The sequence below is a fragment of the Pelobates fuscus genome, chromosome 2, assembly GCF_036172605.1.
Source record: "Pelobates fuscus isolate aPelFus1 chromosome 2, aPelFus1.pri, whole genome shotgun sequence".
NCBI lineage: Eukaryota > Metazoa > Chordata > Amphibia > Anura > Pelobatidae > Pelobates > Pelobates fuscus.
In genome coordinates, this window is record NC_086318.1 from 237006779 (window position 1) to 237033798 (window position 27020).

Consider the following 27020-nt stretch of genomic DNA (forward strand, 5'->3'; position numbering starts at 1 on the left):
CTAAATAGAGAATCTCCTTACCTATAAAAGTGATTTACCGACCAATAATGAAAAAGATACAACCAAAAAAGGGATCCCAATTGTTTTGGATTTTAATGAATATTCCAAACATATCAGGCACATTATTAAGAAACATTGGCATGTATTAGAGGCCGACAAAGACTTAAGTGAATTTCTAGGAGATAAACTCAACATAGTCTTCAGGGGAGCAAAGAATATGAAAAATAGACTAGTTAGAAGCTTTATTAAAGACCAACGTAAACAGAACATGTTTAATGTGTCTGAAGGTTTCCATGCAAAATATATACAGCGTGTAAACGCACACATTTTAATAAATCTGAACAGGTTTAATTTTGTTCAAATCTCACTAAGAAAAAGTATTCAATTCAAAATGTATTGACCTGTCAATCAAAGAATGTTGTGTACCTCCTCTGGTGCCCGTGTGGTTTATATAGGGATGATGACCAGAACCCTCAAAATTCACATCCTTGAACTCATAGGCAATATCCAGAGGGGGTACACAAAACATAGTGTATCAGCCCACTTCTCCAAAGTCCATAATAATGATCCAAAGTGTTTAAGTTTTACAGCCATTCAAAAGAAAAAACATAATTGGAGAGGAAAATGTTAAAGAATTAAGCAAGATTGAAACAAAATGGATATTTGAGTTGGAGACATTAAGCCTTTATGGCTTGAATTTAGAATTTTCAAATTTTTTAGAAGATAATTTTTTAATTGATAATAAAAACAAATTCAATTAATTATTTTGTTATTAATTTTTAACAATTATATATTCATGATAGGCAATTTTAATTATAAGCAATATCATTCTATCTTGCTTAATTTTAATATTTCCAGCAGTACTTATCATTATGATGAAGTAACTATATTCATTATGTTTTATATGTATTGACTTGTATATATTGGTTTATTCATTATTATGTACCTTTAATATGCTTAAAATATCTAATCTAAGTGTTTCTAAGTCAACAGAACACTGTAAACATTGCATTACTCCAGGTAAGGGCAAATTTGCCCACTTTCAATATGGACATTGCTGCACTTCCCATTAGAGAGATTAGTTGTATAACGGACAGGAAGTCACAACATCATGACGCCAATGTGAAGCACTGACGTGACCACCCTGTCGACAGGTGAACTAACTCCAGCAATCAACTTGATCACATAAATTGTGAACACAGAACATCTATCAACATGGCACTGAGGAAGACTTTAATGTCGAAACGGGTATGCTGTATTTTTTATTGCTGTATTACAAGGACTTTGTGCAGTAATGTATATTTGTTTATTGCACACTGCTTTATTTATGTCCAAATGTTATATTTTTCAATAAATTGTTTTTGAATTATACATTCCACCTGCCTGCCTTACCTGTGGACACCTACCGAAGCCAGTACTGGCACCTTCAGGCTATTCACATAGAGCCTGGCATGGCTCCATTCACTCGAATGGCGATCCTGTTCTACCGAACAGAACTGATCGGTATTTCAACAGATTGGGCGCTCAGACCCCTGCTATTCGGTGTCTTTCGTGGAGTTCTGACTAATATTATAGGAGTTATGATGGTTTAAAATATTGTTTAATTTTCTGTACTTGGGAGATAATCTTATCAAAGAATTGTCCTTACGCAATTATCTTCCAAGTACAAAAAAGGAGTCTGGGAAATGTGTCTTTGTTCCCTGTCCCTACCAAGGCCCAGCAGTGGAAAACTCCTGCAATGTAATTAAGGAAACCCCTTGCATGGGGAATTGTATAAAAGCCAGCTGTGGCTCAATAAAAAACAGTTGACTCCCAAAGCTGTGTATCGTACAGTTGATGGGGAATTGGGATGGGATTGCCGAGCTACGCGGAGCTATTGATGTAAATACTGCAACTCCGCTACAACCATCTTCATTACTTCCACTCCCTTCCCCTCTCTATTCATCCATATATACCTTTCCAGCCTATCTCCTCCCAAATCCTCTATTTGCATAGCCTCCTACAAAACTTTAAAATCCTACTCCAACCTTCACTTCCTTTCTATCCTTCTGCTTCTAACAGCTGGTGACGTCTCTCCAAACTCCGGTCCCATCTCAGCAAACCCACCATGTATTAACTCATACCCATCTCATGTTACTCTTCCTCTAAAACCTCCTTCAATACTGCACTCTTGAATGCACGTGTTGTTTGCAAAATTACAAAATCCACTGCTTCATCTCTCGTTCCCTAGATTTACTAGCCTTAACAGAAACATAGCTCTCTGACACTGCAACCCCTGCATCTTTATCCTTTGGTGGTCAACTTACCCACAACCCAAGACACTCTGACTGTAAAGGTGGTGGTGTAGGGTTCCTTCTCTCACCTCACTGATCCTTCAAACCTCTACCCAACCCCCCTTCCCTCTCTTTACCATAATTTAAAATGAATTCGCCTCTTCAAACCCTTCTCTGCTAACATTACTGTTTTTAATCACACCCTGGTTCCCCTCTCCTCTTCCTTGACCACTTTGCTGCCTGGCCACACTACGCCCTCTCTTCTAATATTCCATCCTTAATTCTCGGGGACTTTAATATTCCCTGTAACCCACCTTTGACCTCAACAGAATCTAAACAACTTTAAATTACTTCCTCCCTCGGGCTATGACAGTGGGCTAATTCTCCCACCCATGTAGCTGGCAATACCCTCAACCTTATTTTCTCGTATGCATGTACAGTATCTATATCTCCAATACTCAATTTCCTCTCTCACCACCTCTTATCGTTTGCTCTCGAGTACCCCTTTACACAACAACCTCAGTCTAACCCCCCTCAACTTAGGAGGAACCTTAATTCTATTGACCTCCAGCAGTTGTGAGCTGATATTGATTTACAACTGCAATCCATCCCTTCCCTCTCCTATCCCTCACTGGCCATCTCCACATATAACACTACCCTCATCTCTGCACTGAACGCTGCAGCACTGCTCCAAACATGGACCTAGACTGTGGCATACTAAATCAACACGCTACCTGCAAAGATGCTCCCGTTGTGTTGGAGGAAGTCTCACACCCAGGCAGACTTTCTCCATTATAGATTCATATTGTGTTCATACAGCGCAGCTGTGATGAACTACCCTTCACCACTTTTAGAGGGGCCTGATTGCCAGCTTCTTGCCCCAGGACTATGGGCCCTGTCTAAAACATTGTCCCAAGACTGTGAAAATGCTTGTTTGTGCCTTTTTTCTATGTGATTCGGTAAATGGCGTTTACCGAACAAACTGTCGAACCACCCGCAAGTAGAGTGCGCTGCTTGTTTACCCCCCAGAAGCTGTGGTTAACCGCAGCTAATTAACGAACGGCTGGGTGGTCACCGTTCGTATAGTCGAATATGTGGCGGCGGCCATCTTGTTTAGTCGAACGTGCTCAGCGGTGTTTTGTCATCAAGTTCATGGAACTCAAATCGGACATGCGATGGCACAAACACTGCTGAACTTAAACTTCTCCGGAACGTCGACAGGAGTCGAACAGTGTTCTACAATTCAAACGCCATTTCAAACTTGGTTATTTGCATGAACGACCCCCATTCGTGCATTCGAACGGAAATTAGTATTGGAAATTGACCGGCCGCACAGCCAAATTCTCTGGAACTGTTTTGGGCATGAAACCATGCGTGCGGTCGGTCAAAAGATACTTCCATGGAACTTTTGAATCCCTGCTTTTGATATGTTATTCACCCAGATCAGGGTTATCCAGGGATTTATGTTATCTTAATCTATGGGGATATGTTTGAGTTTTGGGGTGTTTCTGAACTTTGGGTAAAAATTTATATTTTCTGCCTGTTGATAATTAACCACTTAAGGACCAAACTTCTGGAATAAAAGGGAATCATGACATGTCACACATGTCATGTGTCTTTAAGGGGTTAAGTTATTCCATTAGCTATCTTAATTATATCACAGGCAGAGGGGAGGGCTTGCTGATTGTATGTGTTACAGTAATAATTATTGTTCCTATTGGTTATTATTATGTTACAGTAATAATTATTGTTCCTATTGTTCCTTTTGTCCCTGTGTTCCATCAGGTCCAGGGGGTGTGCATCTGGCCTGAAAATGTGTATAAAAGAAATGCCTTTTGCTCAATAAACCAGACCTTCTTACCCTCAACTCGCAGCCTTGTCTCGTGTTGTAGGGAACAGCTATAACTGCTATATCACTGCTCGCTCTTGTAATCAGCTATACAGCTATACTCTCCCAGAGGAGAGGTCCTTCCCACACAGTCCTGGATCCAGAGGTTGGACCTCTCAGGATTGCAAGTTGATCCAGCACGCAGTTCTGTGTCACACCCAAGGACTAAGGATAATGTATAACCAGACCTTAGAATGGCCGGACTTAACGTCTCCAAGAATAGTCAAAATACTAGCCGAGGTCAGGGACACAGAATCAGACACCAAGATGAGGGAAAGCCAAAAGTCAAGTTTACCAGATATCAGGGAAGTCAAAACAAAGCCAAAGTCAAATACCAGAAAATCAAGATCAGGAACGCACTCTCGGATATCCATACACATGAAACCACGACAGGGCACTGAGCAAGAGGAGAACTGGGCTTAAATACCCTTCCTGTCGATCTGATTGGCTGTAACTGGCCTTTGACCCCAAAGGCAATTACCAGGCTGCATGGCACAACTTTTCCTGTCAGGACAGTAATGTTGCTTGGCACAACTTTTCCTGTCAGGAAAGTAAATGCCTTTAACCAAATTTTTATGTGTGGATGAATACGTGACAGTACCCTCTTGGGGGTTTGGTGCTTGACTACTTTTCGGCAGGACTGTTGGGTGTCCTATGCATCCTTTGGCTTGATATGGGCAGTGGTCTGGGGGCCTTACTAGCAAAGGCAGATATGGAATCGGTACCCGATATGCAAATAATGGACTGGTATTCTCCGCAACCAATTCAGGACGCAATCAGCCTTCCTCAGCTCCAAAGATGGAATACTCCAGCCAAGAAGAGGAGAACAGCAGTGGAAAACTCTATTCTCCCTACATCGGAGACCATCACAGAGCCAAGGAGGCAGTGCTCGTTGATAAATAGCACTGCTGATGTTTCTGATTAAGGAACTTCCTGGGGAGGGTGCCAGAGCCTACAGGGCCTGAATCTTGACAACTATTGGTACTGTACTAATACCCTTATATGCCAGTCAGACACCTATTACGCAATTCAAGTGATCTCAACAACCCATACCTAGGGATGTACCTGGATATCTAAGGACTGGGAGGTCTTAAACACTGAAGGACAGCTGGGGACTACCTATTCTATGCAATCCCACACAGAACTCAAGAGACTTGCTCAACTATGTAGGAAGCCATTAATTTTTCATCCGAGACAAGTTGAGCACAGAGGACATTCCACAGGTTATATATCATATTATTGCAAGTACAGCCCGGGTGGTTATCTATAGCAGGAGGGGCCACCATGCAAATCCTTGTCACACTTTTGATATCCCCCGGTCTGAGAGATATGTTAGGCATTGATCAATTGTTGTTTGCTACACTAGAAGTTGGGCATAGATACATCATTACCCCCCTTTCCCCCTTCTCCCCCAACTCATCCCACTCCCCTCCTTCCCCCCTTTCCATCCTCTCCCCGCCCCCATAACATTGGTGCCTCCCTAACACACCACAAGCATAAGATGGATTGGCATGGTTCAGGCCCTATCCAGTCGTGCAACCAATTTATTTGTGTTATGTCTCTTGCAATTTTAAAACCCATTAGGACCAGGGGATTGTAATTTATGAGTTATACAGGTGGTCACTAGTTGCTTGGTTATGGTAACCATCCACTACGGAGGGTTCCGGCCGAGTGACTCTTGCAACAACCTCGCACAGAATTAGAAACTTTCTTTAAAATTGTATATAGTTATTTTTCTTTTCGGTATATCATTCAGTACCCTAGTAGGGGGTCCACAAACTGATTCAGAGTTTGCAGAGAAGTGCTATAGCAAAGTACATACGGGTACTAGGAGAGAAATATAGAAATAGCATGGTAGATACACAAACCACAAACAACAGCAATATTCAAATTCATTCACAAAATACATGGTGTTTGAACACCCTGGAAAAAAGGTTGTTAGCATTGACAGACTTCAACAGTGTCACGGGTGGCGCTACGGAAACCGGGACCCCTGAGTGCCTGTTGATGAAATTGGAGTCTTCAGCGTGGAAGTGGATTATCAGAGCCTGGTGCAGGGTAACCACACGCCCTCTGGTGCTGAGCACCAGCGTTTGTGCAGCCACATACCAGAACCCTGATGCAGCTACAGCGGATCCCAGGAACTTGAAGCTAGGAAGTAAGCAGACCTCCCACGGGCTGAATAGGGAGGATCTGCAGCAAGAATGTATCCAGTACAGAAACAAGACAAGGCTAGGATAGTCACCAAACATGAAAACAATATAGAACTAGTAGAACCCAGAACCAGAGAAGGATAGGAAGCTAAACCCAGAACATTTACACAATACATAAGGAAAACATTAACAGAACATGGGCAGGACAAGACAGGACTGTACATGGACTGGGAATACAAACTAAAACAAGACAAGGAATGATAGGCAAAACAAGAGGAGAAATAACCAAGTACTATATATGAAAATCATGGGGATTTAGTCACATTATATGATCATACATTGTATAAGCCTGCCAACAACGCCAATGTACCCCATATCTGGCAGGTCCTACTCTGCCTAATGTATACCAAAAGAACCATGAGAAACACATATAGCACTTACCTGCAAGAAAGGACAGAAGGCTTGAGCAACTGCCTGCAGGCTCCAACTAAAACAAAAGGAATCATGGAAAAGGAACAGGTGTGGCAACATAAAGCAAACATTTAAAGGAACCCTGGAGACTGGGAATTCCTGGGACGGAATACAGGAATGAACCCAGAAAAACCCAGCATAAAGAAAACCAGACATAGAATAGAAAACCAAAATAAAAACAAGAAAAGCTAAACAAGAATTGTAAAAAGAGTACTGGATACCAGAAGCCAAGGCCAGACATCTCTGCAGAACATGGCATGATGTGACACACAGGCACAGGGCAAACATTGTCTTTGTGCAGGAAACCCATTTCCGCAAAAGATCAGCCCCAAGTCTACGAGATCGCCGATCTACTCAGAGGCAAAATCTAGAGGGTTGGCAATTTTAAAGGGGGAGAGGGTGCCATTCACATTTGGGTAACAACTGTCAAACTATTTATATTTGTCAATGGGAATCTGGGTTACACATATATCACTCATGAATATATATCTTCCACACAAGAAGCAATGTCAGGTGATTACAAATATTTTACATAAATGATCCCAGTTCATAGAAGGGATACTAATAATAGGAGAGATCTAAATATATCCTTAGATGGGGATCTATACACTTACTCCACCTTGAGTGATTACCTTCTTTCAGCCCATCAGCAACTTCCATGAAGCTAAACTGTACGACAGTTGGAGAGCTGTACAACCATCAAGTAGGGATTATTCATTTTTCTCACCCTCCTCACCCTCCACATGCTCTTTCTCCACCACAAATGTCTCCCTCTAATTAAGTCGACTTCATATGGGAAGATCACGTGGTCAGTATACGCGCCCCTGGCCCTAGAAACGACCATACCATCACTGATTAACACTTCACCTCAGTGGAAACTGAATGATCTCCTTTTGAATAATCCTAGCGTAGTTGCAAGGTTAAAGGAATGTGCCTAGAGACATTATGAGGAACACACACACCAGGAAACTACACCATAGACATGTGCACCAGTGAATATTTTGTTTCGCACAAATGATTTTGAATTAGTCAATCCCGAATTTCGTCCGCAAACCATTCGTTATCGAACTAAATTCGTTAAAAAACGTATTTGTTTTTGCCCCCACCTGAAAACAGCACGGCGCATGTGCAAAAAAAAAAAAAAAAGCAAGGAGGGAGCCGGCAACAATGCATTTGCAATATGACAAAATAGCCATTTAGATCTAAATAGCTACTTTTTACACGTACTCTTACTGTACTCTTTACACTTCTATACAAGATACATTTATATCCAGTTTTAAATGACAGCGAGCAGCCAGTGGCTGCTCGCTGTCGTAAAACTAAATATAAATCAGTTGGGGGTCACTATGACCCCATATTGATAAAAGGGCGGTTAAATCCACCCTCGTGCCTCCCGCAAGAAAGCAAACAATCAGAGAGTTATGAGTCAAATTACACAGCATGGGAAAATTCCAAAGAACTTTCCCACGCTGTGTATAATGACACAGAGCACTCTGATTGGTTGGATTTCAAGCCAACAAATCAGAGTGCTGTGACAGGTAAAGGTAGACACTTACCTGGTAGTCTCTTAATTTACCGGTCAGAGCACTCTGATTGGTTGGCTTAAACCAACCAATCAGAGTGCTCTGAGCCTAATTGCAGGGCGTGGGAAGGCTTTATAAGCCACCCTGCAGAGCTCATTCTGCATTAATTTTTTTGGGTTTTTACTCATGGGTGAGGACCTGGGTGGGACATTAGGTTCCCACCATTATTTATTTATTTAGGGTCCCCACCCGCCGCTCATGGGTGGGGACCAGCGGGGACATTAGGTCCCCCCTTTAAATTATTAGGATTCCCACCCACTGCTCACATTAGGACCCCCCATTAATTATGTATTAAGGTCCCCCACACCGCTCATGGGTAGGGACCAGAGGGGACATCCGTCCCTCAGTTTATATTAATAGCCGCGAGTAGGACGCATGTGGGAGAATTTAATCCTCCCTTTTATCCATATGTGGGTCATAGTGACCCCCATACTGATTTATATTAAATTTTAAATGACAGCAAGCAGCCACTGGCTCCTCGCTGTTTGGCAACATGCCCCTACTCGCGGCAGATCTGAGTAGAGGCATGCGGGTGGATTTAACCTCCCTTTTATTAATATGGGGTTCATAGTGACCCCATAGGTTTTAATGCAGGAGGGGTGGTTGGAATTTTTATTTATTACAAGGAGGGAGCAGGTAGCGCTGCCGGCTCCTTCCTTGTTTTTGTGTTTTTTTTTCACGCATGCACACTGTTACTTCTCTGTGCTGTGGGGGTTAATTCCCCTGCAGCACAGAGTCTATTAAACAAACGAAAAGAAAAGGTAATGCATTCAGCATTTGCCGTTTCGATTCGCTTATATTTTGTTTGTAGGGCTACGAATACGAAAAAAAACAAATTTTCGGACAAAATTGTATTCTACTACACCAGACATGCTATGGGAAGCTCACAAATGCATCCTAAGGGGTGAACTGATTAAAATAGTAGACAGCTCACAGACTAACTTAATACCAGACATTATAACAGTCTTCCATGAATATTTCTCTGAATTATATAACCTAAGGGACACACCGTCTCCAGCTGGGGACATTCAGGACTTCCTATCGAAGAGAATCAAAAACACTTTAACGCAAAACACGGAGTTCCTGTACAGTCCCATATCAATCGATGAGTTCTGTCAGACAGTTAGACAAATCCCAGTGGGCAAGAGCCTTGGACCAGATGGATTCATGGGCAAATATTACAAAGAAATGTCACAGATCTTAGCCCAGCCATTTACGAATGCTTTTAACTCCAGGAACATATCAAACTCCATGCCACGGGCGGCACTGGAAGCAACCATAGCTTTAATCCCCAAACCCGGTAAGGACCCAATGAGCTGCGGGAGCTACAGGCCTATCTCATTAATCAATGTTGACCTTAAACTCTTTACTAAAATATTGGCCACTAGATTAAAGCCTTTGCTTCCGGGGCTAATACACTGACCACTGACCACTCTAGCCAATCAGCGGCACCCCTGCCCAATTGGGCTTTGTTAATGGCAGGGAAGGGAAAAACAATACCACCAAAATCATAAACTTAATGCACTGACCAAAACTGTCCTATTAGCGTTCAACGCCGAAAAGGCATTCGATCGGGTGAACTGGCCCATAATGTTGACAACAGTGCGGCACGTGGGCTTTGGGCCTCATTGGATAGCATGGCGAGAAGAGATATACTCATTGCCCACTGCCCGACTGCGCATCAATCGCCAACTTTCTGATGCGGTACGAATCACTAACGGCATGGGGCAGGGGTGCCCACTCTCACCCCTCATATTTATTTTAGTTTTGGAGCCATTGTTACAGGGAATTAGTATTATTATTATGTTATTTATATAGCGCCATCAAATTCCGCAGCGCTTTACAATGGGTGGACTAACAGACATGTAGTTGTAACCAGACAAGTAGGACACACAAGAACAGAGGGGTTGAGGGCCCTGCTCAATGAGCTTACATGCTAGAGGGAGTGGGGTAAAATGACACAAAAAGGTAAGGATAGTATTAGACTAGTGACAGTTGCAGAAGAGGAATCAGTCAGGAGCTATTAACAGTTTAATGACACGCTTTTATGAAGAAGTGGGTTTTTAAAGATTTTTTGAAGGAGTGGAGACTGGGTGAGCATCTAACGGAGGAGGGAAGCGAGTTCCACAGGAACGGTGCAGCCATTGAGAAATCTTGAAGGCGAGCATCAGAGGTAGGAGTACGGACAGGAGATAGACATAAGTCTTCAGCAGATCGTAAGGGCCTAGACGGGACATACTTGTGTATAAGGGAGGATAGATAGGTGGGAGCAGCATTATTTAGCGATTTGAAAGCAAGAACCAGAATTTTAAATTGAGCTCTATATTTTATAGGAATCAGAGACAACCAACAGATCCAAGGCTTTAATATAAGAGGGGAGGAATTCAAAATATCTGCGTTGATGACCTGCTCTTTACAATTTCGGACCTGATCCACACACTTCCACATATACTAGATGAAATGAGTACCTATAGTGGGATATCTAACTTTCAAGCCAATCTAATCAAATTCAAGTTACTTCCCTTATACACCAGGCCAGACATAGATGAACACTTGAGGCAAACATTTCACTTCACTTGGGCCACCAAGTCCATCAAATATTTAGGGATACACTTGCCCAGACAGATAAGGCAAATCTATGAATTAAATTTCCCACCATTGCTGGAAGCCCTCTCAAAAGATTTAAAAGCCTGGCACAGACTGTGTTTTGGATGGCGCGCATTCAAAGTATCCATAGGAAAGCATTTCTCAATGCTTTCCTATGGACGCTCTGCGTGATGGAGGCGGAATGCGCCCCAGCGTCGCAGATGTGCCTCTAGTGGCTGTCCGGAAGACAGCCACTAGGGGCTGGATTATCCCCAAATGTAAACATAGCTGTTTCTCTGAAACTGCTATGTTTGCATCTGAAGGGTTAAAACCTGAGGGACCTGGCACCCAGACCACTTCATTTAGCTGAAGTGGTCTGCGTGACTATAGTGTCCCTTGAAAATAAAGAAATAAAGCAAATTTAATAACACACTTCCACTGATTTTGCTGAGGCCATCACAAGCAGCAACTCCCACATGTACAACCATACAAGTAGCCACATGTGTTTGGAGTCTACTTGTGGGGTTGCATGTGTGGGGATGTTGCTAGTGATGTTGTGTTCCTGTATGTCAAAGTGTTGTGTTAGATTAATCGTTTCTCTTGTTTTACCTATTGTACAGCACTGCAGAATATGTTGGTGCTATATAAGTGATGTGTGTGTGGAGGCTGTGTGCAGTATTGCAATGGTGGGTATGCTGTTTGTGATGTGTATGTGTAGGGAGGCAGCATGTGGTTTTGTATGTGTGGGGAGGCTCCTTGTGGTTTTTTTGTGTGTGAATGGGGCGATTTGCAGTGCATTATGTGAGTGGAGATGGCTGGTTGTGTTGCAGTGTCTGTGGGATAGAATCTGTAGTAGGCATCTGGTGGTTACTGGGGCTGTAGTGTGTGCATGTTTGGATAATAGAGGCTCAACTGTGTATAAGTTGGATAGTGGCTGTAGTGTGTGCGTGGGGGATAGATGCTGAAATGTGCAGGGAGGCACAGGGGCTGTGGTGGGCACGGTGAGGCACAGGGACTGAGGTGGGCATGGGGAGGCTCGGGCACTTAGGTGGGGGTGGGACTGGACAGAGTATGATGTGGGACATAGAGGTTGTGGTGAGCGCAGGAGGGGACATAGGAGCTGTGGTGAGTACTGAAAGGGATAGGGGCTATGGTAGTTGGAGGTGGCAGAAGGGATGTGGTGGGAACATGAATAGGTAGATCCTGGGGTGAGTGTTGGGAGGAATGGTGGCTGAGGTGAGTGCAGGGGGACTGAGGTGGGTTCAGGGTGGATGTGGTGGGTGCAGACAGGGCTGAGGTGGGTGCAGGGAGAGCTGTGGTGGTTTCAGGGGGGCTGAGGTTGGTGCAGGGAGACAGGAGGCTAAAGTGGGTAAAGGGAGAGCTGAGGTGGGTGCAGCGGGAGATGTGATGTGTGCAGAAGGAGCTGTGGTGGGTGCGGTTAGACAAGGGGCTGTTGTGGGCACAGGATGGACATAGAGGCTGTAGTGGGCACAGGGAGGGACATAGTGGCTGTGGTGGGTACTGGAAGGCATAGGAGCTATTGTAGATGGAGATTGCATAGGGGCTGTGGTGGGTGTATAGGTGGGTACAGGGCAGGTAGATCCTGGGCTGAGTGTAAGGAGCAATGGTGGCTGAGGTAAATGCATGGGAACTGAGGTAGGTGCAGGGGTAGCTGTGGTTAGTACAGGGGGGCTGAGGTGGGTGCAGGGGGAGCTGTGGTTAGTACAAGGGGGCTGAGGTGGGTGCAAGGGGAGATGTGGTGTGTGGAGGAGGAGCTGAGGTGGGTACAGGGGGCTGAGGTGGGTACTGGGAGCAGAGGTGGGTACTGGGAGCAGAGGTGGGTACTGGGAGCAGAGGTGGGTACTGGGAGCAGATGTGGGCACAGGGGGCTGAGGTGGGCACAGGGGGCTGAGGTGGGCACAGGGGGCTGAGGTGGGCACTGGGGGCTGAGGTGGGTACTGGGGGCTGAGGTGGGAACTGGGGTCTGGGGTGGGAGCAGAGGTGGGTACAGGGGGGCTGAGGTGGGAGCAGAGGTGGGTACTGGGGGTCTGAGGTTGGAGCAGAGGTGGGTACTGGGGTCTGAGGTGGGTACAGGGGGGCTGAGGTTGGTACTGGGCGGCTGAGGTGAGTACTGGGGCTGAGGTGGGTACTGGGGATCTGAGGTAGGAGCAGGGGGTCTGTAGGTACTGGGGGGTTATGGTGGGTACAGGGGGGCTGAGGTGGGAGCAGAGGTGGGTACTGGGGGGCTGAGGTGGGTACAGCGGGGCTGAGGTGGGTACAGGGGGGCTGGGGTGGGTACAGGGGGGCTGAGGTGGGAGCAGAGGTGGGTACTCGGGGCTGATGTGGGTACAGGGGGGCTGAGGTGGGTACTGGAAAACTGAGGTGGGTACTGGAAAACTGAGGTGGGTACTGGAAGGCTGAGGTGGGTACTGGGGGGCTGAGGTGGGTACTGGGGGCTGAGGTGGGTACTGGGGGGCTGAGGTGAGTACTGGGGGCTGAGGTGAGTACTGGGGGCTGAGGTGGGTACTGGGGGCTTAGGTAGGAGCTGGGGGTCTGAGGTGGGTACAGGGGGGCTGAGGTGGGAGCAGAGGTGGGTACTAAGGGGCTGAGGTGGGTTCAGGGGGGTTCAGGTAGGAGCAGGGGGACTGAGGTGGGTACTGGGGGGCTAAGGTGGGTAGAGGGGGGCTGAAGTGGGAGCAGAGGTGGGTACTGGGGGCCTGCAGCATATCACTGGAATAAGGAAAAAATCATGTTGTTCTGGCTGAGGAGATCTCTGATCTCCTCAGCCAGAGCATGGTTGTGCTGCTGGGCCCCTGACTGCCTCGGGCCCTCGGTCCATGACCGATCTGCCCGACCTGTCAGTCCGCCCCTGCCCCCATGCCTCACATACTTGATCTGTAGGCTGCCTCCCCCATGCCTCACTTACCTGATCTGTAGACTGCCCCCCATCCCTCACTTACCTGATCTGTACGCTATCTCTGCAGGCTGGGAGTTGCTGGCTGCACTCTGTGCTGCTCCCCTGCGGATGCAGTCAGGAGAGAGAATCAGGGATAAGTAGTAGCTTCCTATCCCTGCCTTTCTCCATTCACAGCGCCACCTACTAGCCGGCGCCGGTATTGCAGTGTATTACGGTATTACACTAAAACAAAAAAATAACAGCACAAGCTGAAAAATCCAGGGGGTGGGGGGTGGGGGGTGGGGGGTGGATCCTCCTAAGTTAGCCATGAAGTGGACGAACAAAATGTAGATCGACATATCAGTCGACCAGTGGCAGCAGATTTTCATTAGGACGCACAAAGCTTCCACGTCCACAATCACACAGCAGAGTAATTCTAAACATCTCACACGCTGGCACTATACCCCAACTAAAATCCATAAAATACATACAGGAGCACAAGACACATGCTGGAGAAGCCAGCAACCAGAGGCAAATCCAGCGCATAACTGGTGGCTGTGCCCAACTAGAAGGAAATTTTGGATACGTATACATAGACTTATACAGATCATCTCAAACACACAGATTCCATTTTCACCAGAGTATTTGATCTTCCTACTACCAACGCCTAACCACAAAAAGATAGAAGGGTGCCTGACCTCACAACTACTTATGGCAGCCAATCAGCTAATCCCAGTCAAATGGAAACAGGCTGATCCTCCTTCTGTTAGAGGGGATAAAACAGATGGAGGAAATATCTTATTCCATTTTGAAAATTTACATGACATTTAGTCAAACTCCTTTATGCAGGGAGATTCTCAAACCATTAAACCGATTAAACCATTAAATAGAGGATACGAATGATCTTAACCTGACATCAGAGGAAGTAGGGGCTTTAGACACAACTTAGATAAAGTCAATACCTCAGAGTGAGCCCTAAGACAATAAACCACTTAGACTCTGAAAGATTACGTTTTAGGCATGCTCCCTTAACGCTACCACTAGGATGACAGGTTGTAAGGTAGCATGCAGCATAGCATACAAGGGGCTGTTTCTTACTGTATCATAAACGAGGAAAAGAAACTTGAGATATTACTGAATATAATCTTAGCACTCATATAGTTACTAAATTGTGTAAGAATTTTGTTATGGTATATCAGCTACATGAGGATACGTACCATTACTATTGACAAGTATATGTAGAAGATGGGATTATGTTGTATGTGAGCTTATACTAAATATATGGCTATGCTATACGAAAACTATTGATAAGGTACCAGAACGGAAATGCACGCTTAACACCAAGAAATGAAAAGAAGAGAGGATGAAAGAAATTTGTAACACGAATTAAATGCATATCTGTCACGTTATTTTCTATATTCTCATTAATCACACTGTTTGTAAAAATTATTTAAAAAATTCATTATTACATACTGTTTGTGAAAAGCATTTTGAAAATTAAAAATCCAATAGAATGTAAGTATGGATTGAGCAGGGTCCTCTTCAACCTATTGTTCCTGTAAGTTTTATGTAATTGTTCTATTTATAGTTAAATCCCCCTCTCATAATATTGCAAAGCGCAATGGAATTTGTTGGTGCTATATAAATGGAAATAATAATAATAATAATAATAAAAAAAAATAAAAAAATAAAAAAAATAAAAAAAGAGAAGTGATGGTGTTTCTGTCCTGAAAAAAAACTGGCAAAATTGTAACTTCAATGATCTTATTGAGTGTTCTAAAAGCTTGCAATTCATAATAAAGGTGGAAGGTGCTTTTAAAATGTAAGTATGAAAGTGAAAGACTCTCGACTGCTCTAATGAATTCTAATACACCCCCGCACTCTCAGACTGTTATTAATGTCAACGGCTGGTCAGAATAACACTTGATAAAGAGGAGGTGCATTTTCCACTTGATAAAAACTATTTTTATCCCTTACATGGCTGGGGGGACTAGACAGGTTGCGGGGGCAGAGAGACAGTGTTAGTGTGTAATAGTCTACAGTTAGGAATACAGCTTTGTATTCCTAACACTACAATTTCCCTTTAAGAGAGGATTCAATTCTTGGTTTGTTAAAGGGATACTCTAAGCAAGATAACCATGACAGTGCACTGTAGTAGTTATGGTGCCAGGTCAGGTGTCCTCTGCTATCGGACCACAAACTGTCCATTCTTTGCTTTCAAACTGTCAAACTATTTACTATTTACATCTGCAATGATATGATAAAGCTAATACTCTCAGCCAATGGATAATGTCTAAAATTGACATACTAAATGAAGATTTGGATTCATTTGCTACTACTATTTTTTTTTAGTAATTGACATCTCTATAGTTTGTACTGAAAATATGATTTAGATCTTTACAGAGTAACCCCCCCATAATTCTCACCTTTAGTATGTTCTGGTGCCAAACCAATCCTAAGAAGAATGCGATAGCTAGAACTAATGGAACGAATGATGGATTCCATATCGCTGCCATAGTGTGACATGTGGTGGTACACCTGTTAAAACAATGGCAGTCAGTATGACTATTTATAAGACAAGAAGCAGCAACGAGTCACTACAATTTTAAGAATGTTAAACACAGCAAAGTAAATATGGAAACTGCAAAAAAAAAATCTTATTTAAATGAACACTAACTGGAATTGAGTTGTTGTGGTGCCAAGGGGTTCCTGGAGCTGGTTTACCTTTAGGGGTTAAACCATTCAAAAATGGTTTTACAACAAAGTCCAACATCCGGTTCCTGCCCCCTGTCCTTCCACTGCCTAGAACAGCCGTGGACCTCCTGTCACCAAAACATCTTATTTACAATAATAAGTTGTTATGGTGCCAGGAGTGTTCCTACATATGTTTTTTTGTAATTGCTTACAAATGCTGCAGACCAACTATCTGTAACCTGCTGGAGAATTAACCAATCAGAGGCTTCTCATTGAGAATGCACGTACATACTGTTTTGGCTTTTCAAGGCTTCTCAATGAGTTGTAGTACAGCTCACTGAGAAGGGAGAAGGCAGGTGCGCTGTACCCAGCACACCTGCCAGTTCCATTAGCTTTATAGAGCTACTAAAAGCAGTAGAAAAATAAGCTGTTTTTAAGAGATACATTTTTATGTAACAGTAAAAAAAATAAATACTTATAATTTGCGTAATGTTACTTTGAATACTATTCACAGCTGGTGTGCGTGGAGCTTGGTATAATGTTTGCATCTGTGGAATTTATTCTACTTCTTGATTATTTAAATGCATGTCTATATTTTATCTTGACTGAGATATGCTATGTAGGAATACTAAATTCAGTTACTGATAATATTGTTAGCAACACATTTCGAATGAAATGTTATACCCATGAAGGCCATCAATGACAAATTGTTACAAAACAATCACACACTTTTATTTGTGTGTTTCATGTGTTTCATATTTTAGGAAATCATAGAATATTTTATGTTATATGGATGTGGTGGCTGCTGTGTGAGGTTTTATTTGTGTATATGTAAGCTTTGCAATTGGTTGTGTATGTATAGGGGCTTTATGGATGCCATTACTTTTAAAAGTAATTAGGACTTCTATTAATTTTCATTTTTATTTTCAACTATTTGTATAAATATTTGTTTGTCATCTGTTTTTATGTATGCATTGTGACCATTGTTTTGTTCATAATATATATTCCTTTATAACATGGGCGTAGGAACCCCAAAAAATCTGGGGGGATAGCATTTTTACTCGTCGGGTATATTCTTATTCCGTAAACTAGGAGTTGTTTATCCCATTGTACAGGAATACGGACTTTGCAGTCGCTATATAAATGATTAAATAATAACATTAAAGGGTCACTACAGGGAAGGGGTTTTACTTACCCGGATACAGCGCCGGGATCCTCCTGATTAGAACCACCCCTACCCTTCCCATGAATATTAGAACCACCCCTAATTCACCCTCAGTGCACTCGTATGTTTTCCTGGCACTATAGTGGTCCTTTAAGCTGCAGTGGTTATGGGGACTATAGTGTTTCTTTAATGTGAGGTAAATTAGAGATTAGTGCCACGAATAATATGCTAGATTGCCTACTTACAACCAGATGAGGATGATGATGGGCTCTAGCTGCAGTCTGGCTCCACTGGTCTGGTGTAGAACAGGCTCTCTGGAGGCTGTTTGTAACGGTGGTCACAAAAATCAATGTTCTGGGAGAACGGGAAGCAGCTCCATTTTTGGGGGGCCCTTTACACAGCTCAAGGTCTGGGTCCCAGGGACCACCTTCATGTTCCACCAATGAGTTTGTTCACAGGGAGTGTGTAGGGGATGTCCTGATATGTGTATAAGGAATGCATTGTGTGAATCTGTGTTTGTATGTGTAAGGGCTGCAAGGTATGTTTCTGTGTATGTACGGGATGCAGTGTGTGTGTGTGTACAGGGTGCATTGAGTGTGTGTAAGGAATGCATTGTGTGTTTCTGTGTGTGTAAGGGTTGCATGATTGTGTGATTGTGTGTGTGTGTGTGAGTGTGTGATGGATGTCAATCTCTCTCCCTCCCTTGTCACTCTCTTTCTCCCCCTCCCTCCCTCCCTCCCTCCCGTGTCACTCTCTTCCTCCCCCTCCCTTGTCACTCTTTCTCCCCCTCCCTCCCTCCCTCCCTTGTCACTCTTTCTCCCGCTCCCTCCCTTGTCACTTTCTTTCTCCCCCTCCCTCCCTTGTCACTTTCTTTCTCCCCCTCCCTCCCTTGTCACTCTCTTTCTCCCCCGCTGCCCCCCCTTGTATATCTCTTTCTCCCCCTCCATCCCCCCTTGTCACTCTCTTTCTCCCCCTCCCTCCCTCGTCACTCTTTCTCCCCCTCCCTCCCTCGTCACCCTCTTTCTCCCCCTCCCACCCTCCCTCGTCACTCTCTTTCTCCCCCTCCCTTGTCACTCTCTTTCTCCCCCTCCCTCCCTTTCTCCCCCTCCTTCCCTCCCTCCTCACTCTCTTTCTCCCCCTCCCCCCCTCGTCACTCTCTTTCTCCCCCTCCCTCGTCACTCTCTTTCTCCCCCTCCCTCGTCACTCTCTTTCTCCCCCTCCCTCGTCACTCTCTTTCTCCCCCTCCCTCCCTTTCTCCCCCTCCTTCCCTCCCTCCTCACTCTCTTTCTCCCCCTCCCCCCCTCCCTCCCTCCTCACTCTCTTTCTCCCCCTCCCTCGTCACTCTCTTTCTCCCCCTCCTTCCCTCCCTCCTCACTCTCTTTCTCCCCCTCCCCCCCTCGTCACTCTCTTTCTCCCCCTCCCTCGTCACTCTCTTTCTCCCCCTCCCTCCCTTTCTCCCCCTCCTTCCCTCCCTCCTCACTCTCTTTCTCCCCCTCCCCCCCTCGTCACTCTCTTTCTCCCCCTCCCTCCCTCCCTCCCTCCCTGGTCACTCTTTCTCCCCCTCCCTCCCTCCCTCCCTCCCTGGTCACTCTTTCTCCCCCTCCCTCCCTCCCTCCCTCCCTGGTCACTCTTTCTCTCCCTCCCTCCCTCCCTGGTCACTCTTTCTCCCCCTCCCTCCCTCCCTGGTCACTCTTTCTCCCCCTCCCTCCCTCCCTGGTCACTCTTTCTCCCCCTCCCTCCCTCCCTGGTCACTCTTTCTCCCCCTCCCTCCCTCCCTGGTCACTCTTTCTCCCCCTCCCTCCCTCCCTGGTCACTCTTTCTCCCCCTCCCTCCCTCCCTGGTCACTCTTTCTCCCCCTCCCTCCCTCCCTCCCTCCCTGGTCACTCTTTCTCCCCCTCCCTCCCTCCCTCCCTCCCTGGTCACTCTTTCTCCCCCTCCCTCCCTCCCTCCCTCCCTGGTCACTCTTTCTCCCCCTCCCTCCCTCCCTCCCTCCCTGGTCACTCTTTCTCCCCCTCCCTCCCTCCCTCCCTCCCTGGTCACTCTTTCTCCCCCTCCCTCCCTCCCTCCCTCCCTGGTCACTCTTTCTCCCCCTCCCTCCCTCCCTCCCTCCCTGGTCACTCTTTCTCCCCCTCCCTCCCTCCCTCCCTCCCTGGTCACTCTTTCTCCCCCTCCCTCCCTCCCTCCCTCCCTGGTCACTCTTTCTCCCCCTCCCTCCCTCCCTCCCTCCCTGGTCACTCTTTCTCCCCCTCCCTCCCTCCCTCCCTCCCTGGTCACTCTTTCTCCCCCTCCCTCCCTCCCTCCCTCCCTGGTCACTCTTTCTCCCCCTCCCTCCCTCCCTCCCTCCCTGGTCACTCTTTCTCCCCCTCCCTCCCTCCCTCCCTCCCTGGTCACTCTTTCTCCCCCTCCCTCCCTCCCTCCCTGGTCACTCTTTCTCCCCCTCCCTCCCTCCCTCCCTCCCTGGTCACTCTTTCTCCCCCTCCCTCCCTCCCTCCCTCCCTGGTCACTCTTTCTCCCCCTCCCTCCCTCCCTCCCTCCCTGGTCACTCTTTCTCCCCCTCCCTCCCTCCCTCCCTCCCTGGTCACTCTTTCTCCCCCTCCCTCCCTCCCTCCCTCCCTGGTCACTCTTTCTCCCCCTCCCTCCCTCCCTCCCTCCCTCCCTGGTCACTCTTTCTCCCCCTCCCTCCCTCCCTCCCTCCCTGGTCACTCTTTCTCCCCCTCCCTCCCTCCCTCCCTCCCTCCCTGGTCACTCTTTCTCCCCCTCCCTCCCTCCCTCCCTCCCTCCCTGGTCACTCTTTCTCCCCCTCCCTCCCTCCCTCCCTCCCTCCCTGGTCACTCTTTCTCCCCCTCCCTCCCTCCCTCCCTCCCTGGTCACTCTTTCTCCCCCTCCCTCCCTCCCTCCCTCCCTGGTCACTCTTTCTCCCCCTCCCTCCCTCCCTCCCTCCCTGGTCACTCTTTCTCCCCCTCCCTCCCTCCCTCCCTCCCTGGTCACTCTTTCTCCCCCTCCCTCCCTCCCTCCCTCCCTGGTCACTCTTTCTCCCCCTCCCTCCCTCCCTCCCTCCCTGGTCACTCTTTCTCCCCCTCCCTCCCTCCCTCCCTCCCTGGTCACTCTTTCTCCCCCTCCCTCCCTCCCTCCCTCCCTGGTCACTCTTTCTCCCCCTCCCTCCCTCCCTCCCTCCCTGGTCACTCTTTCTCCCCCTCCCTCCCTCCCTCCCTCCCTGGTCACTCTTTCTCCCCCTCCCTCCCTCCCTCCCTCCCTGGTCACTCTTTCTCCCCCTCCCTCCCTCCCTCCCTCCCTCCCTGGTCACTCTTTCTCCCCCTCCCTCCCTCCCTCCCTCCCTCCCTGGTCACTCTTTCTCCCCCTCCCTCCCTCCCTCCCTCCCTCCCTGGTCACTCTTTCTCCCCCTCCCTCCCTCCCTCCCTCCCTCCCTGGTCACTCTTTCTCCCCCTCCCTCCCTCCCTCCCTCCCTCCCTGGTCACTCTTTCTCCCCCTCCCTCCCTCCCTCCCTCCCTCCCTGGTCACTCTTTCTCCCCCTCCCTCCCTCCCTCCCTCCCTCCCTGGTCACTCTTTCTCCCCCTCCCTCCCTCCCTCCCTCCCTCCCTGGTCACTCTTTCTCCCCCTCCCTCCCTCCCTCCCTCCCTCCCTGGTCACTCTTTCTCCCCCTCCCTCCCTCCCTCCCTCCCTCCCTGGTCACTCTTTCTCCCCCTCCCTCCCTCCCTCCCTCCCTCCCTGGTCACTCTTTCTCCCCCTCCCTCCCTCCCTCCCTCCCTCCCTGGTCACTCTTTCTCCCCCTCCCTCCCTCCCTCCCTCCCTCCCTGGTCACTCTTTCTCCCCCTCCCTCCCTCCCTCCCTCCCTCCCTGGTCACTCTTTCTCCCCCTCCCTCCCTCCCTCCCTCCCTGGTCACTCTTTCTCCCCCTCCCTCCCTCCCTCCCTCCCTGGTCACTCTTTCTCCCCCTCCCTCCCTCCCTCCCTCCCTGGTCACTCTTTCTCCCCCTCCCTCCCTCCCTCCCTCCCTGGTCACTCTTTCTCCCCCTCCCTCCCTCCCTCCCTCCCTGGTCACTCTTTCTCCCCCTCCCTCCCTCCCTCCCTCCCTGGTCACTCTTTCTCCCCCTCCCTCCCTCCCTCCCTCCCTGGTCACTCTTTCTCCCCCTCCCTCCCTCCCTCCCTCCCTGGTCACTCTTTCTCCCCCTCCCTCCCTCCCTCCCTCCCTGGTCACTCTTTCTCCCCCTCCCTCCCTCCCTCCCTCCCTGGTCACTCTTTCTCCCCCTCCCTCCCTCCCTCCCTCCCTGGTCACTCTTTCTCCCCCTCCCTCCCTCCCTCCCTCCCTGGTCACTCTTTCTCCCCCTCCCTCCCTCCCTCCCTCCCTGGTCACTCTTTCTCCCCCTCCCTCCCTCCCTCCCTCCCTGGTCACTCTTTCTCCCCCTCCCTCCCTCCCTCCCTCCCTGGTCACTCTTTCTCCCCCTCCCTCCCTCCCTCCCTCCCTGGTCACTCTTTCTCCCCCTCCCTCCCTCCCTCCCTCCCTGGTCACTCTTTCTCCCCCTCCCTCCCTCCCTCCCTCCCTGGTCACTCTTTCTCCCCCTCCCTCCCTCCCTCCCTCCCTGGTCACTCTTTCTCCCCCTCCCTCCCTCCCTCCCTCCCTGGTCACTCTTTCTCCCCCTCCCTCCCTCCCTCCCTCCCTGGTCACTCTTTCTCCCCCTCCCTCCCTCCCTCCCTGGTCACTCTTTCTCCCCCTCCCTCCCTCCCTTGTCACTCTTTCTCCCCCTCCCTCCCTCCCTTGTCACTCTTTCTCCCCCTCCCTCCCTCCCTTGTCACTCTTTCTCCCCCTCCCTCCCTCCCTTGTCACTCTTTCTCCCCCTCCCTCCCTCCCTTGTCACTCTTTCTCCCCCTCCCTCCCTCCCTTGTCACTCTTTCTCCCCCTCCCTCCCTCCCTTGTCACTCTTTTTCCCCCTCCCTCCCTCCCTTGTCACTCTTTTTCCCCCTCCCTCCCTCCCTTGTCACTCTTTCTCCCCCTCCCTCCCTCCCTCCCTCCCTTGTCACTCTCTTTCTCCCTCTTCCTCCCTCCCTTTTCACTCTCTTTCTCCCCCTCCCTTGTCACTCTTTCTCCCCCTCCCTTGTCACTCTTTCTCCCCCTCCCTTGTCACTCTCTTTCTCCCCCTCCCTTGTCACTCTCTTTTTCTCCCTCCCTTGTCACTCTCTTTCTCCCCCTCCCTTGTCACTCTCTTTCTCCCCCTCCCTTGTCACTCTCTTTCTCCCCCTCCCTTGTCACTCTCTTTCTCCCCCTCCCTTGTCACTCTCTTTCTCCCCCTCCCTTGTCACTCTCTTTCTCCCCCTCCCTTGTCACTCTCTTTCTCCCCCTCCCTTGTCACTCTCTTTCTCCCCCTCCCTTGTCACTCTCTTTTTCTCCCTCCCTTGTCACTCTCTTTCTCCCCCTCCCTTGTCACTCTCTTTCTCCCCCTCCCTTGTCACTCTCTTTCTCCCCCTCCCTTGTCACTCTCTTTCTCCCCCTCCCTTGTCACTCTCTTTCTCCCCCTCCCTTGTCACTCTCTTTCTCCCCCTCCCTTGTCACTCTCTTTCTCCCCCTCCCTTGTCACTCTCTTTCTCCCCCTCCCTTGTCACTCTCTTTCTCCCCCTCCCTTGTCACTCTCTTTCTCCCCCTCCCTTGTCACTCTCTTTCTCCCCCTCCCTTGTCACTCTCTTTCTCCCCCTCCCTTGTCACTCTCTATCTCCCCCTCCCTTGTCACTCTCTATCTCCCCCTCCCTTGTCACTCTCTATCTCCCCCTCCCTTGTCACTCTCTATCTCCCCCTCCCTTGTCACTCTCTATCTCCCCCTCCCTTGTCACTCTCTATCTCCCCCTCCCTTGTCACTCTCTATCTCCCCCTCCCTTGTCACTCTCTATCTCCCCCTCCCTTGTCACTCTCTATCTCCCCCTCCCTTGTCACTCTCTATCTCCCCCTCCCTTGTCACTCTCTTTCTCCCCCTCCCTTGTCACTCTCTTTCTCCCCCTCCCTTGTCACTCTCTTTCTCCCCCTCCCTTGTCACTCTCTTTCTCCCCCTCCCTTGTCACTCTCTTTCTCCCCCTCCCTCCCTCCCTCCCTCCCTTGTCACTCTCTTTTTTCTCCCCCTCCCTCCCTCCCTCCCTCCCTCCCTTGTCACTCTCTTTTTTCTCCCTCTCCCTCCCTCCCTTGTCACTCTCTTTTTTCTCCCTCTCCCTCCCTTGTTACTCTCTTTTTTCTCCCCCCCCCTCCCTCCCTTGTCACTCTCTTTTTTCTCCCCCCCCCCCCCCCCTCCCTCCCTCCTCTCTTCCTCCCTGTATGGTCCGCGGGTACAGGGAGCTTTTGTTTTCTGTACCCGGCCGGACTAAAAGGAAGTGCACACTCAGTGTGCACTTCCTGTTAGTCCGGCCGGGTACAGGAGACAGATGCTCCCTGTACCTGTGGACCATACAGGGCTCGGCCACGCTACAGTGAGGGAGTGACAGGAGGGAGCGCTGAGCCCTTCCCTCCTGTCAGCCCCTCTCCTCATGCTGCGCCCGGGCGGTGCGCCCTCATGGACGCACCAGCCCTGGCAAAGCTGCAGCCGCCTGAGGCTCTCTACAGAGCGCTCGGCCGGCTGCAGCATGAGGGGGGCCGGTGGAGCTGGGGGGGATTTCCCCATAACCTGTCCCCCCCGCATGATTTGCTGGGGGGATGCGTCCCCCCATCCCACGCCCATGCTAAAGGTTCTGCCTTTGTCTGGTACAGACTCACATTATCTGATGAGACCAATGTAAATTGAAATTGCACGGATATTGTGCAAAATTCCATTTTGTGGGTTGTTAGTCTAATGTGCTTGGCAGACCAAGGCACACCATTTATATATTTTCTTGGTGGTGACAGTATTATGATATTAGTTATATTATTATAATTAAGCGTGATGCAGACAAATATGGATTTTTAGCCCTTTCACTACCAGAACTGAGTCTCAAGCATGCAGGGAGTAGTGTGTATTTGTGACAAATTGGTATGGATGTGGACTGCTTGTGGTTTTGTATGGGTTAGTGCACTGTCTGTTGTGTTATGCATGTGTGTGGGCTGTTTGTGATGTTAAGCAGTTGTATGTGGGCTGATTGTACTATTGTCAAGGTGAGCATAGGACAAACGCAGAAATGTCAACAACAGGCAGAGAAGACAGAACTGATGTACCGGTATTACTGGACTTAAGAGTGGATGGGGTGTGAACACAGATAAGAGAAAAAAAGGAGTGAAAAGTGTCAGAAATCCTCAGTAGGATAACCTTAAACCTACTCAATAGAACAATATCAAATAATAAGGAATGATGATGTTCAAAGGAAAAAATAAAAATATGGGAGAGGGAATAAGATAAGGTGCAAAGATAATAAAACTAATATGATATTGCAAAATAGAATTGACTATATAATTAAAAACAAGTAATAGACAAAATCAATCAATAATCGATCAAATTCAGGTAATACATGACAACAACCAATAATCTATAAAATTCATATCAATAGAACATGTGCACATGATAATACATAGACAAATGAATAGAAATAGCAGTACACACAAACAGCAGCAATCATAAATAACAGTTTCAGCATTTATTTTATTAATTGTTGATTGATTTTATAAATTACTTGTTTTTAATTATATAACACTAAATGTATTCTGTGAAATTCATTTTATTATCTTTGCACCTTATCTTATCCCCGCTTCTATCTATCTATCTATCTATCTATCTATCTATCTATCTATCTATCTCTATATATATTTACCCCTTGCACATCCTCATTCCTTTTTGGGGGATTTAATGAGTACTTAAAGCATAAAAGAGAGAAATCGGAGTTGGTATGTAAGCCAAGGTTAGCATTACAGATAAATGGAATAACTAGTCAAGTCATGATCACAGAAATTCAGAATATCATATAAACTAGTCTGGGCTACAAAGGTACACAAAATCTAGAAATAAGCCAAGGTCAAACCATAAAAGCAAGTAACAAGAATAATAATTATACGCGTATTGGTACTTGAACAGAAATCCTGATAGAGCAATAAGAAAGAAGTTTCTTTAAAATCTTTATTCCTAATGCTATGGTTTACCCCTGTCCTCCTTACCCGGGAGCATTAAAAGGTTTAAAACCCTTTTTAAAAAAACTACCTCTTTCCAGTGCCAAGGCTTCCCTGGAACTGGCTTGGTCTCTTCCTCCAGCAATCTCATACCAATGGAGAACCTAACGCGAATGCAAGGAGAGCAAGGCACACACATTAGAGCTCCCACATACACTGCAATTTAAACATTGCAGTTTCTCTGAAACTGCAATGTTTTACATTTCATGGTTAAGGGAACAGGGACACTTCACCCAGACAACTTCAATGAGATGAAGTGGTCTGGGTGCTTACAGGGTCTCTTTTAAATATGCTAGTGTGCAGACTCATTGGTTCACATCACTTCTGCGAAATCAGAAAGTACGAGAATGAGGTTGACTTAGTGACGTGGTCCCCATCAGACCAGCCTGCATGCAGACACTGTCCCTCATGTTGTGTGCAGGCAGGTTGTGTGAGTGATCAATCAACCTCTAATGTCCCTCTTTTTTAGAAGCTCCATACTGTTGGTGTATCTGAGTGTATAACAGAGCTCCACATCAATAATACTCATAGTAATGTGTCTTGAAACTACAATAAATGTGTTTATAAAATAAGTCTTTGTAAAGAAGATACATTGTTCTTGTTCCAAATTACAATTTCATTGCACAATATAATAATACCTAAACAAGTCTATGGAACTTTGTGATATTTATATGTACAAATTACACATTGTGGTGAAGATCTAGAATTCACTCACACGTTGCTTATAAAATATACAGCTCTATGGGGTGGAGCCTAACCTCGGAGGAAGATGGACGCCTAGTTCCATAGCTCCCTCTCCCCCAAGCACAAAATCAGCTACCACTCACATCACTCACGGCCCCAGCACTCACCAAATTGCCTCCAAACGAGTCCCCAACACAAGGCTTCACAAGATGGGCGGCGAAAAAAAAAAAAAGAAGAACTCACCCCGTCGGTAGCCTCCTTGTTCCGCATGCCTGGAGACCCAGAGACCTACCTACTCCAACCACACGGACGACCATGGCACTGGGACCGACCCCACATCAGACCCCTCAGCTCCCCTCACTATCGGGATCCTCCGCAACATGCTGAGGGAAGTCACGTCGGACATCAAATGCCACGTGGCAGAGGAGATCAGCAAACACCTAGCAGGCCTCAGGGCGGATGTGAAGGCACTGGACACCCGCACCTACCAGATGGAGGTACGTC

At 47.6% G+C, this 27020-nt stretch overlaps 1 protein-coding gene across 3 annotated transcripts in view; it reads right to left on the reverse strand.

Moving 5' to 3' along the window:
* LOC134585740 (NXPE family member 2-like) overlaps positions 1 to 27020 on the reverse strand; it is a 233942-nt gene that overhangs the window by 146281 nt on the left and 60641 nt on the right. Inside the window, exons 1-2 of one of the 3 annotated variants that reach the window (XM_063441201.1) lie at positions 25864 to 25939; positions 16277 to 16388 (exon numbers count right to left, since the gene is read on the reverse strand). In XM_063441201.1, the coding sequence (XP_063297271.1) occupies positions 16277 to 16366 (90 nt within the window). In that variant the 5' untranslated portion in view covers positions 16367 to 16388; positions 25864 to 25939. Of the gene's footprint in view, positions 1 to 16276; positions 16479 to 25863; positions 25940 to 27020 lie in introns of those variants that run through there. The other 2 variants (XM_063441203.1, XM_063441202.1) reach the window with 2 other exon arrangements.